The sequence below is a fragment of the Lytechinus pictus genome, chromosome 19 (genome assembly GCF_037042905.1).
Source record: "Lytechinus pictus isolate F3 Inbred chromosome 19, Lp3.0, whole genome shotgun sequence".
Taxonomy (NCBI): domain Eukaryota; kingdom Metazoa; phylum Echinodermata; class Echinoidea; order Temnopleuroida; family Toxopneustidae; genus Lytechinus; species Lytechinus pictus.
In genome coordinates, this window is record NC_087263.1 from 6,432,911 (window position 1) to 6,445,386 (window position 12,476).

Consider the following 12,476-nt stretch of genomic DNA (forward strand, 5'->3'; position numbering starts at 1 on the left):
AGATTTCGGCCCCGTCGTAGGCCCCCATTGAGACATCGAATTGGCGTTGTGCCTCCCTAAATACACACAGTATCGGTCTATACAGGGACGATGGACTGGCCACCTTAAGACGCACCTCAGGCAGCAGGGCCGACAGAGCTAGAAAAACACTCATCAAAGTCTTCCAAGAGCTCGGGCTGAGAATAACAGTGCAAACCAACCTGAAACGGGTAGACTACCTAGATGTAACCTTAGACCTCGAGGATAACTCCTACCAACCCTTCAGAAAACCCAACGACACCCCGATGTATGTGAACGCCAACTCCAACCATCCCCCTACCATCACGAAGCAAATCCCCACATCAGTACAAACAAGAATCTCATCCCTATCTTCAAATGAAGAAAAATTTAAGATTGCAGCACCGGTATACAAGGAAGCCCTGAACAACAGCGGTTACCATGGTGACATCGAATTCGCCCAAAACCAAAAGCCCAACAAAACCAGGAAAAAACGCCAAAGAAACGTCACGTGGTTCAACCCACCCTACAGCAGTAATGTCAAAACCAACATTGGAGGAAAATTCATCAACCTAGTCGAAAAGCATTTCCCCAAGGGACACAAACTGCACAAGATTTTTAACAAAAATACTGTAAAAATTAGCTACAGCTGCATGAAAAACGTAAATGCGATCATCAAATCGCACAACGAAAAAGTCATCAGAAAATCAAAAAAAGAAGAGAACCCTCCGGAAAAAACATGCAACTGCCGAGTGAAGGAAGACTGCCCTCTACGGGGAAACTGCCTGGCCAAGTCGATAATATACAAAGCATCTGTCACGCACGGCCAAAGTGATACAATCACCAAAGTGTATTTTGGCCTAGCAGGGGGAACTTTTAAAGAAAGATTCAGAAACCACACAAAATCTTTCCGAAACGAGAAATACCAAAACGAAACAGAACTATCTAAATACATATGGGATCTACAAAAGAAAGGGGAACGATACAATTTAAAATGGGCAATAATGAAAAAATCCAACTTGGCAATGCGGGGAAGTGGAATCTGCAACCTATGCTTAGACGAAAAACTCATTATCGCAACTCACAAGAATAACTCACTCAACCGAAGGTCCGAACTAATCAGTACATGCCGTCACAAAAGAAGGATCAAAGAACCGCCGGACCGTGAAATGCATCCATTGCCCCAACCGAGGGCCCCCACCAAATCCAACTAGCTTCAGTGTCCTGATGAGCCGCCTGTGATCGAGGCGCGAAACCATTGGTAGACCAGAGGTGAGGAAAATTTCTACAACGCTCTGCTTCAGTTGAAACATCGAGCACTTTCCCTGAACTTGATACATCCCAATTTAATTTGTATATATATATATATATATATATATACACTACTCAAAAAAAGTTAAGGACCACTTTTTAATGTGTGTATACAATTTTCAAACCGGGTGTTGTATTTCTAGAAATACCCGAATATGGCTGTCTTGAATCTCCTCAAACACCCTGTAACAATTTCACACATGGGTGGTTTCAGTTGTTGCATGATGTCTCTCGCATTATTGCATATCCTGAAAAGTGGGCCCATTGTGAAGTGGTACAAATGTGGATTCAAATGCATTTTCTGTCTTTAGTCTCTACAATCAACAAATTGCTGACAACAGCAATGCCAAGATACAGCTGTCCAGGATGCCATCAAACACAATGAAATAAATTTCACACATGCAGTTCTTTCATGTCTCTTGCATCATTGCAATGTGCCCGTACAAAAGTGGCTTCCAAAGCATTTTCTGTCTTTAGTCTCTACAATCAACAACTTGCTGACAATAGCAATGCCAAGATACAGCTGTCCAGAATGCCATCAAACACAATGACATCAATTTCACACATGCAGTTCTTTCATGATGTCTCTGGCATCATTGCAGTGGGCCATAAGACAAGTGTCTTCCAAAGCATTTTCCGTCTTTAGTCTGTACAATCAACAACTTGCCTACAACAGCAATGCCAAGACACCACCTAAGTGAAACAGATGTAGCCAGAGCCCTAGGGATGCTGGAAGCTGGCCTCAGTCAGCGAAGAGTAGCCAGAATGATGGGCGTGTCACACAGTGTCATTAGCAGAGCAAATCAAAGACACCGAGAGACAGGGCTATACTCCGAGAGACCCCGCAGTGGCCGACCAGTTTCGACAACCCCTAGAGATGATCGCTACTTGACGAATCTCAGCCTCCGCAACCGCTTTCACAGTGCACGCCGCCTCAACAATGACTTCGCTGCAGCAACTGGAGTGATTGTTTCCACTCAAACAATCCGTAACCGACTTCACAGAGCCAATATGCATGCCAGACGGCCAGCTCAGTGTGTCCCACTCACCCCTGCTCACAGAAGAATTCGTCTCAACTGGGCCCGGGAGCATGTCAGATGGACCAGACAGCAATGGCGTAGAGTTCTGTTCACAGATGAGAGCAGATTTTCCCTTGACCACAATGATGAACGTTCGAGAGTCTGGAGGCGACCAGGAGAGAGATTTGCAGACCCCTGTATTGCAGAACATGACCGTTATGGGGGAGGCAGCGTCATGGTGTGGGGAGGCATCACCTACGCCAACCGTACTCGTCTCTACGTGGTCCCAGGGGGAGCAATGACAGGAGTGAGGTACAGGGATGAGGTCCTTGAACCTATAGTGGTGCCATTTGCAGAAAATGTGGGACAAAACATCATTTTCATGGATGACAATGCCCGTGCCCACCGAGCTAGGGTGGTGACCGAGTTCCTTGAGGGCCAGGGGATTGAGCGTATGGAGTGGCCAGCGAGGTCCCCGGACTTAAAACCGATAGAGCACGTCTGGGACATGATGGGGAGGAGTCTCGAGCAGCTCGAAGCCCATCCACTTGGACTGCAGCAGCTGGGTGTGGCTCTGGAGGCTGCATGGGATGCACTGGACGTCAGAGACATCAATCGCCTCATCAGCTCCATGAGACAGCGCTGTGAAGCCGTTATTGCTGCAGGAGGTGGTCACACTCGTTACTGAACTGCCTGAAAGACACTCAGACATGCGTTTTTACCACTTCATGTCGGTAGCTGATACCCCTCGGGGCCCACTTTTCAGGATGTGCAGTGATGCGAGAGACATTGTGCAACAACTGAAACCACCCATGCGTGAAATTGATTACAGCGTGTTTAAGGACATTTAGGACAGTTGTACTGAGGTATTTCCAGAAATAAAACACCTTGTATAAAATCTTTATGTACGTTTTAAAAAGTGGTCCTTAACTTTTTTTGAGTAGTGTATATATATAACAGACAAAGAGGTAATGCAACAAAGTTTATTTCCAAGTATTTTCCAAATTTTCGACGCAAACCTCAAGTCTTCGTCAGGGATGCAAAGCTCACAGTGTCAACGTAATATATAAATATATATATATGTGTGTGTGTGGGTGTGTGTGTGTGTGTGTGTGGATGTTTGTATATATGTATATATATATATATATATATATACATGTATACTGGCACGCGTGGAAGAGATATGGATTTGAAAGGAAATACTGTCTCGCCTTTACGCCGTTCGCTCCCTTGCGAGATATTCTGAAAGTTTTAAGCACTTAACAAAATAGATGCCTTCGAGGGAACACCTCTCCGTCTTTTGTAGAAGTGAGAATAATATGAAAGGAGAGAAATGACAATATCACTTGCCAAGATCGACGAGCTTACCCCCCCCCCCTCCCCCTCCTACCGCCCTCCTTCGGGGAATCGAATACAGGCCTTTAGTTATGAACACCGTTTTTGATACGTATATGTAGGAGGACTTGAGGTTATATTTTCAGTTCATACATTATTTTGTCAACTTTTCTCATTTTGAAAGGGAGGGGCGACACTTTACGCGGGATGTTGCCTTAATTTTCGTAGCTATCTTTTCCTTTTTGTTACTATTGTCACTATTACTGCAATGTTATTGTTGCTATCATATACTTATATTAACCACCACCACCACCACCAGCAGCAGCAGCAGTAGTAGTAGTATATTTACACTTATTATTGATGTTATCACCATATCATGCCCAACATAGCTTTTTTAACTTTTTGTGTGTTTGAATTTATTGTGTTAATGTAATCGCTTCCGACATTGAATTTCTTTATTTTACATGATGAATTTTTCTAGGCCTACTCTATAGATTATGTTATCTCTGCATCATCGTGTAAAAATGTCTCACGTTTCTCTGAGATATGTATGGCATTTATTTGGCACATATATGTATGCCCTTCGTGCTGGCAGTAAACCAAGGTTGAGAAGCAGCATCGTAATGTACAACTTCGTTCCCTTCCACCGGAATGCAGTCATTTTCCGCCCTTTCACACGGTAAAAAACCGTAATTTGAATGATTATTCCAGTGAAAAATAAGGCTAATGGCGAATATTTAGCACGTGTGAAACCAAACTAGAATCACGAACGCTAATCACAATCACGAATTCAAGTTCTACTCTGGAGGTGAATTCCAGTTAAGTTTGACTGAAATTTTTACGCGTGAAAGGCATAACCTCCAAAATATCGTTTGGGGCGGAGCTTACGTGTCCTTTCAAGCACTTCCGTAGATTGACATGCACTCATTGCATCGAAGAGTGATTTGATTGACAAGTCACTTAGGGCATTTTCACACGTGAATATTGAATCATCATTGTAATGATGATTGCAATTCGTCTTTAGAATCATCGGACCTGTCACACGCTCACTCGAAAACTGTGATTCAAATTCGAATTCCCGAAGGTGACTTGCCGCCCTTTCAAACGGTAAAAAAATTGTAATTTGAATGATTACAGTAAAATAATAAGGCTAATGACGAATATTTAGCAAGTGTAAAACCATTCTAGAGCATGATTAGAATCACGAACGCTAATTACAATCACGATTACTATTGATGTTCTGATCTAAAATCTAGACAGTAAGCACTTTGGTAATCATGAACAGAAGAGGACTGTATCTTACTAAACGTTTTGGTCAACAAAGGATCAAGAGGGGAAAACAAACCCTAGCTTGCCTTGTCTTTACTGTCTTGATATACAAAAGGCTGGAGGGGCGAGTTATTGTTTGTTTACAGAAGCTTGCCCCTCCAGCATTTTGTCTGTCAAGACAGTTCCTTTATTAACGTTCGAGCAGCCTCCGCATTTATCATGCAGTAAACATAAATGATTATGTCTTTTAAAAAGTAATACAAAAGATAAATTAAAAAAAGAGAAAATATTGTACCTTTAGTATATCAACAGAAAAATCATTTTACACCCGTCATGCTCGTTCCTGAAATATGAAATTTATATTGTTAAATTTATTTTAATAATGTTGTTTATTAAATTAATGGTACAATAGTTGTTTAAACAGTTTGAACAAGTGTTTGAATTCTTAAACAACAAAGTCTAATTTCCAATATCTAACTCTCAATAAATAAAGCATGGTGGTCTAAATTGTTAAACAACTACTGTACGATTCATATAGTAAACAGCGTTGTTTAAAAATTTTAAACATAGTTTTTTTTTCTGTGTATATATGCGCGCCGTGGTCTAGTGGTTCTGACTCTCGCATTTCAAACAGAGGGTCATGGGTTCGAATCCTAGCCATGGCGTGTTTTCCTTCAGCAAGAAATTTATCCACAGTATGCTGCACTCGACCCAGGTGAGGTGAATGGGTACCCGGCAGGATTATTTCATTGAATGCACTGAGCGCCGGCGATGGTAGCTCGAGCTAAAGTCGGGGTAATAATAGCAGCGCTTTGTATCCTCAGGCAAAAAGCGCTTTATAAATCCAGCTATTATCATTATTAGTATTATTTCTTTTACATGGCCTTTGACTGTGTAGACCATTATAGTTTCTTTTTACTATGCAGGCATTTCGGCTATTCGGGTATTGTATAACATAAAGTGCAGTTGCTCGTATATGATGTCATAAATCAAGAAGTTAAAAATTATATTAATTTTTTTTTTAAGTTTTGATGGATTTTTCTTAGCCCTTCACAAATTTTTGTCACTGTTTCAGGGTGGACCTCCCCTGTAATGAGACAAGTCCATGTATTAAAAGAAACATGAAAATATCTTCTTCGTCTGCTTCGTCTTTTCAGATCTTCTGTATAAACAGACTGTCCTACAACATGATATGCAAATGAATATGGAAGTCCTAGACACATGTACAAGAGTGAGTGATTTGATTATATCATTTCTTCTTTGTGTGGGTACTTGTTTATTTTCTTTTAGTTAGTTAATTAATTTATTCGTTCATTCATTTTTTATTGATTTATCAATTTATTGAAAACAAAAAAAAATTAGGGTTGAATTTATAATTCAGTTCATCCCTCGTACCCAATGCAGGTAGATATGAATATATTACCATATATGGTATTGATAACTTAATTTATTGAATGAAATTCGTGTAAATGATTTCAATATTATTATTCAAAATATAATTTATATAAATATGAGAAGGTGAATTATATTTACTATTTAACATTTTTGTGAATGCTTAGCTCAGTGAGACTCCCTTGTTTGTATTTTTGACAATTGTAACGAATGTAGCAGTATCGAGAAGAACGCCCCCCTTTTAACTTCTTCCATGCTTTCATTCTTGTGCGTCGTAATTTGAAAACATATTTACGTTCTTGCTTGAACAACCTGCTTTCCATTTAGAAAATTGCAATCCATACTGTTCCTGAAGTGACAAAAGATACCGTCCTTCTCGACGAAAACATTACACCATGAAAGCAAAGCAGACTTCCGTGCATTGTTGGTTTAATCAGAATATGACAAGGGCTCACGTTCACTCTATTCATCACTAAAAGTCAAACGTGAGACATATTTGTTTTCCATAATCATGATAATGTTGCTCCCCCTGTCAAAATGAGAAAGAGAAGAAAGAAGCGTGAATATGTTTTAGAACAGATCAAGGATATAAATTTGAAGCTACTCAAAATCAACCAAAAAATGTTTGTCCCATGCACTATTCCGACAGTATCCTGAAAGTATTGATTAGAATGTTAACATTCGGGATTGCCTCAATATAAAGGTGTTGAATTTAAGAGAACCAAACCCCTAATTATGTAAAGAAATATGCGAGACATAATCCAGGGAAAGGAAGCAACGGCGCCAATCATTACCGCTATATGTAGCAAACTAAATAATCTACCTGTATCATTAAGCAAAAAACATCGAAAAAACAAAAAAACCTAACGATAGCATTTTAATTTTTTATCTTTTTCAGGTTGACCTGAAGAAGAATCGAGACGAACATATCCGATGGGGCAACGGATTCGTCCTAGCATACAGCGTCTGTAACCGCGAAACATTCCGTCCGATCGAAGGCCAAATCCGGCATCTCCAACGATGCAAGTCACCCTGCTCTGTCCCGATCGCCATCGTGGCGAACATGGTTGACCTCGAACACCGGCGGGAAGTTAATCCAGAGGAAGGTCGCGACCTCGCCGAAGAGTACGGCTGTCATTTCTTCGAGGTGTCCGCCGCTGAGGGCAGTATGGACGTTCGCGAGGCTTTCTTGACGATTCTCCGCGAGTTGCATGAATCGAAAAAGACAAATTTACAAATGAAGCGAAGGCGAAGTAGCGTTACAAGGAACGTGGCCAATAAGGTCATGCAAGCCGTCTTCGGGTCACCGCGGCGGTCACGCAAGATATCACTACCTTGACAGACCATATGAATATTAACAGTTTGCATCGGGTGATCTTGTGATTGCTTCAGTGTATCATTTGCTCTCGTGATAGCAGTTTTACGTGGTCTTGAGCTGCCAATTGGATCACGGAATGCCGAATGCGTGATGGCCAAATTCCCACGCCCCGGCCTTATGATTTTACAGGGTATGTTGCAGATATTTGGTATCACGTGACATTTGTTTATGCGTGATCTTTGTTGAAACTTTGTTGAGTCATGCATGATTCATGTGTACCGCCCTTAATGATTCAAAATCTTATCTTAATCGAAGGTTTTAGATAAGAGGTGGATCGTTGGTGAAATGAAAATCATTGCGTAAAATTCGGACAACATCAGACTTTGCAAAAGAGCATGGCTGTGGTTAAGGTACCATGCCTAGCTGGCCTAAATTATCGCCATCCCATGGAGCAATGAAGAGCAGAACAGAAGGGCGTTTCATGAAAGGACTTGTCGGACGTTTTATATTTTTTCCGACAGTTACCATAGGAACAGTGCCTCTCTGCCAATCAAAATCATGGAAAGATGTCAAATCTGACAACTTGTCGGATGAAAATATTGATGAAACGCTCCCCTGGTGGTGATTTTTGTTACCTGATTAGTAAGAAAGCATGAATGCTTGTAAGCAAGCAACAAGAGGATCGACGGCTTAATGTCCTCTCCGAGGGACCTGGTAATGAGGATCAATGCCTTACCAAAGGACACTAGCGCACTAAGTAGAAATCAAACCCGGGTCATCGAGCCCGAACTCCCGCTCTACCGTCAGATGCATTGTGTCAGATGTTAAATTTGAAAACATTTCAACCACCAGCTTTAATCTCGTATTATTTTGACGTCTCTCTACCATACAAGTAGTTTTGGTGAAATCATCCTCGGGGAAATTTCCCACGAGCTAGAAAGTCAGACTAATACGCGTTGACTCTGAGATATCAAGGGCCACAAACTTGAACAAAAATCTAGACCCGCATGCTAAATGCAGACACCCTCTCACTGGACATCTGATTGGTCATATCATACGGAGCGTATCTTAAATATTACGGAATCTGAAGAAAGGACGGTATATTCAGAAAGAAATCAATCTGCGCATGCTCGAATGCAAGTCGACTTAGGCTTGATATATATTTATATCGTTGTCTGAGCATGTTACATCGATGCTCATACATCACTAGTCATGTTTCTTTTCCAGTGAATTCAGGTGTCAAAATCAGCGGCAGTATGTCTTGTTTATGACCTTTAAATGCGTAGTCCATTAACTGTATGACTAATACGCACAATTAGTCGTGGCCTATACCATATACACTGTCAAAGAAATTAGTCAAAATGACTAGTTAATCTGGCCAGCTGGGTGCGAACTGTTATTATAGTCATAATTGACTATTTTCTAGTGGTATATTACTAGAACGAAGTTATTTCCGACAATAATATACGTCAGAAATGTTATACGTCAGACTAGACATATCAGTTGCACCCAGCTGACTACTGATCTCGTCAATTTGACTGATTAGTTTTAGGAGTTTATACCATATTTTGTCCGACTCTACCATGCGTATAACTTAAAGGAATAGTACTGCTATGAGGTTTTTTAATATCGTACTTGCTCTGTCCATACAATACGCTTAGTATTGTTTTGTAAAATGGTGTAAAAACTTGTATATACAATGAAATTGGCTGAAAGAGTGTGTGTTACGTATGTTTACATGTTGGTATGTATTCAAGATGTGATATTTTTGTACGAAGCTACATTACCAAAGTTTAGTAAGAGTAAACTGATGTCTATTTTGAGTATTTCAAATTGCATAGCTTTATCGCATTAATTTGAATACCAATTTAGCATTTCTGTTATTATTTTTGTTTATATTAAATATAAATATTTTATAATTAGACCTACATTAATTGTTAACATTACTGATAATGTTATTACTATTAGATAAAGTGTTTCTGTTCAAATTATTGAAACGCTGGCTGTATCTTATAGCCATATCCGTGCTAAAATAAAAGTACACTGAAATTAAAAGGAATATTTGAATCATTCTGAAATATAGGCTTATGGTGAGTCATGTTATCTAATGATCTTTGCTACTGCGTTCCCCTATTCCTTCTTATCAGACATGACTTGTAAACCAATGTATATTTTTAGCAAAGGAGAATTATGCGAAGTTGTATCGAGAACAATATATCTCGTGTGGCTTGCATTGTGCGCAGAAATGTCTCGTTTTGTTTTATGTGAGCAATATCATGGATGCTATACATCAAGTTAAGTGTTTCATTTGACACCTTTATAACCACCGACCCCATCCCCTTCACGCATGGTAAATTTTATACACGACAGTGTAGGGTCCAACGATTATCTGAAAATAAACGCTGCCTATGCATGTACAGTTTGGTGTTGCCGCAGTAAAATCAAAGGGTATATAATACACAGAAAATACAAATTGAATAACAAAATGAAGCACATGCAGCCTTATTGTATGAATGCAAAAATTGAAATGCATTGCAAATTTATATAATTGTGTATGTGAAATGAATAAAGCAATGAGAGATGAGTTATTTTAAGTAAATTAAGAAAATTTTAACAGATTTTGTGTATGTCTAACTCCGGCTTTAGCACGGCTACCCTGATCGGGCGCTTCGAGCATTTAAAGAATTCCTACTGGGTACCCATGACACCTGGGTGGAGAATGGCAAATGTAGATAAACGCCTTGCCAAAGGACGCGAGCGCTGCGGTGGGATTTGAACCACGGACCATGTGGTTCAAAGTCGGAAGACTTATCCACTGAGCCACAACACTTCTAAAATCTGTGCTAGAAAAATTACGTTATATGTATATACATGTATAATAGCCGACTAATGGTGAAAAGGGGTAGATCCGAGTCCGGTTTGAGAGTCAGGCGCTTAAGCCACACCAACGATACCGACTCCTTACCGATCAGATTTTGGTAGACCACCGATTGGCTTGGAATCGGTTTCTTGTGTGTGACTGTGACGGTAAATTGCCAACTCGTCCACTCACCACATGGTCTACCTTCATTTAGTCTAATGCCATTCCGTCCATCAACATTTCTTCTAACAACCATCTGGTCCAATAACCATTTGGTCCAATCACCACTTCGTCTAACTACCACTTCGTCTATGACCATTTCGTCTCTTAACAAGTTGGTCTAATATTTGTTTTATTTTCATTAATTTTGCCCAGTTAGCACTTAGTCTAATAAGACAAAATGACATATAGACTAAATGGTTATTGGACCAACTGGTTATTAAACGAAATGGTGAGTGGACGAAATTTCAATTTGACCATGTTGATATTGGACGATGGTAGACAAAATGGCAGTAGACGAGTTGGCGATTTGACGAATTGGCATTGGATCAAATGAAAATAATTCACTGTGACAACACATATTGATCTAATGTAGATATGAAGTAACTCAAATGATATTTCATAAATAACGTGACGATAATAAACACTTTGGATAAAGACTTTTTGGGGAAAGGTTGTGGTATGTTCCCTTATTCAAATACAATTTCGCTGAAATTTGTATCATCTTCGAGGAGTGTCTGGAGCATACACTAACTCCGGAAAACCGGAGGGCGAAGATCATTGGAAACGAAGAGAAATAGCCATCTTAAAGTCCTCCCTTAAATCCCAGTTTTTCAAGGGTACAAGTGGATTTGGAAATGGGGGTTGAATTGCCTGCAAACATTGAGTATGCATTATTCATAGGGGGCGTCCTATAACGGCTGTCCTCTCTGTTCACAATCGATACCCTATCCGATATCCCTTCCGGAAATTCACAAGGAATCGCTTCGTCACGGTGAACGCCATGTGAGCTTAACGAACCGCCAATTGTTGCATTCGATTCCCTGGCGTGTTCAACATAAAGTAGGAAAGAAACGAAATGGTTACCTTCATATGAAGGAGGAACGGAATCGTCCAAACAAAATTGCAGTGATTATGACAACGCCCCCACCCTTAAATTTATTTAGAGCTTGGAAGCATCATTCCCTGGGGCGCATCACATGAAGTATGAAGAGGAGATGCCTGCATAAGCGTTGATTAGATCATCCAACTTCCCGCCACCTGACCCCGCGCTTAACAAACATCGCTCTTGTTCCTAATACACCATCGTGTAATTTCTTCTACCGAGCGAATTTTATGATGATTCCCGCCAATCATCATGCCCGGTTGATGTTTGCAGCCCCCCCCCCCCCCACCTTTTTATGATGGTGAGCGAACTGTTGTATTAATGCTTTCTTCGCCATTTCCTTTTTGATCTGATCGATAAAAGAACCCTCTTTCCTTGCGCTCTATAAAGATGACAATTCTTCTACTGACCGTGGCATGTACTGACGACGTCAATTCCGAGATCAAAAAAGAAGGAAGAAAGTGTAATGCAATTATGCATGCGCGTGCCCACAAGGATGCGGTAGATAACAAGCGTTTAAAATGCGACGATGTTGGTAAACACATACTCCATTACATACAATGTAGAAATTGGCACCGTTGTTAGATGGACCTGCTGTCGTGATGTTCCTTTTAAAGAGAATTTGGTTCAAAGTTTTGCAACATGTCTTAAGAATATTCATCCGCGTTTGGAAGAAATCATGTAGATGCATAAGTTTGTCTTGCTAATTTGGTAATTTGAACGTTGCTTGAAGTATTACAAGTGTTGTCATTTTATCATTAATATCGTCATACTTTTAATGTTATCAATTTTATTCTTGCTGATATATCATAATTATCAAAGTTATTATTATTTATTTTTATTAGTATCGTTGTTTCTGTTATCAATATC

At 40.1% G+C, this 12,476-nt stretch overlaps 1 protein-coding gene across 1 annotated transcript; it reads left to right on the forward strand.

Moving 5' to 3' along the window:
- The first annotated feature begins 284 nt into the window (after window positions 1-284).
- Window positions 285-7,757, forward strand: LOC129282646 (ras-related and estrogen-regulated growth inhibitor-like). Its single transcript, XM_064114053.1, has 3 exons — window positions 285-531; window positions 6,089-6,162; window positions 7,222-7,757. Exons 1-3 carry the CDS (start codon window positions 285-287, stop codon window positions 7,660-7,662), a joined length of 762 nt encoding a protein of 253 aa, XP_063970123.1. The 3' UTR covers window positions 7,663-7,757.
- Window positions 7,758-12,476: the final 4,719 nt, after the last annotated feature.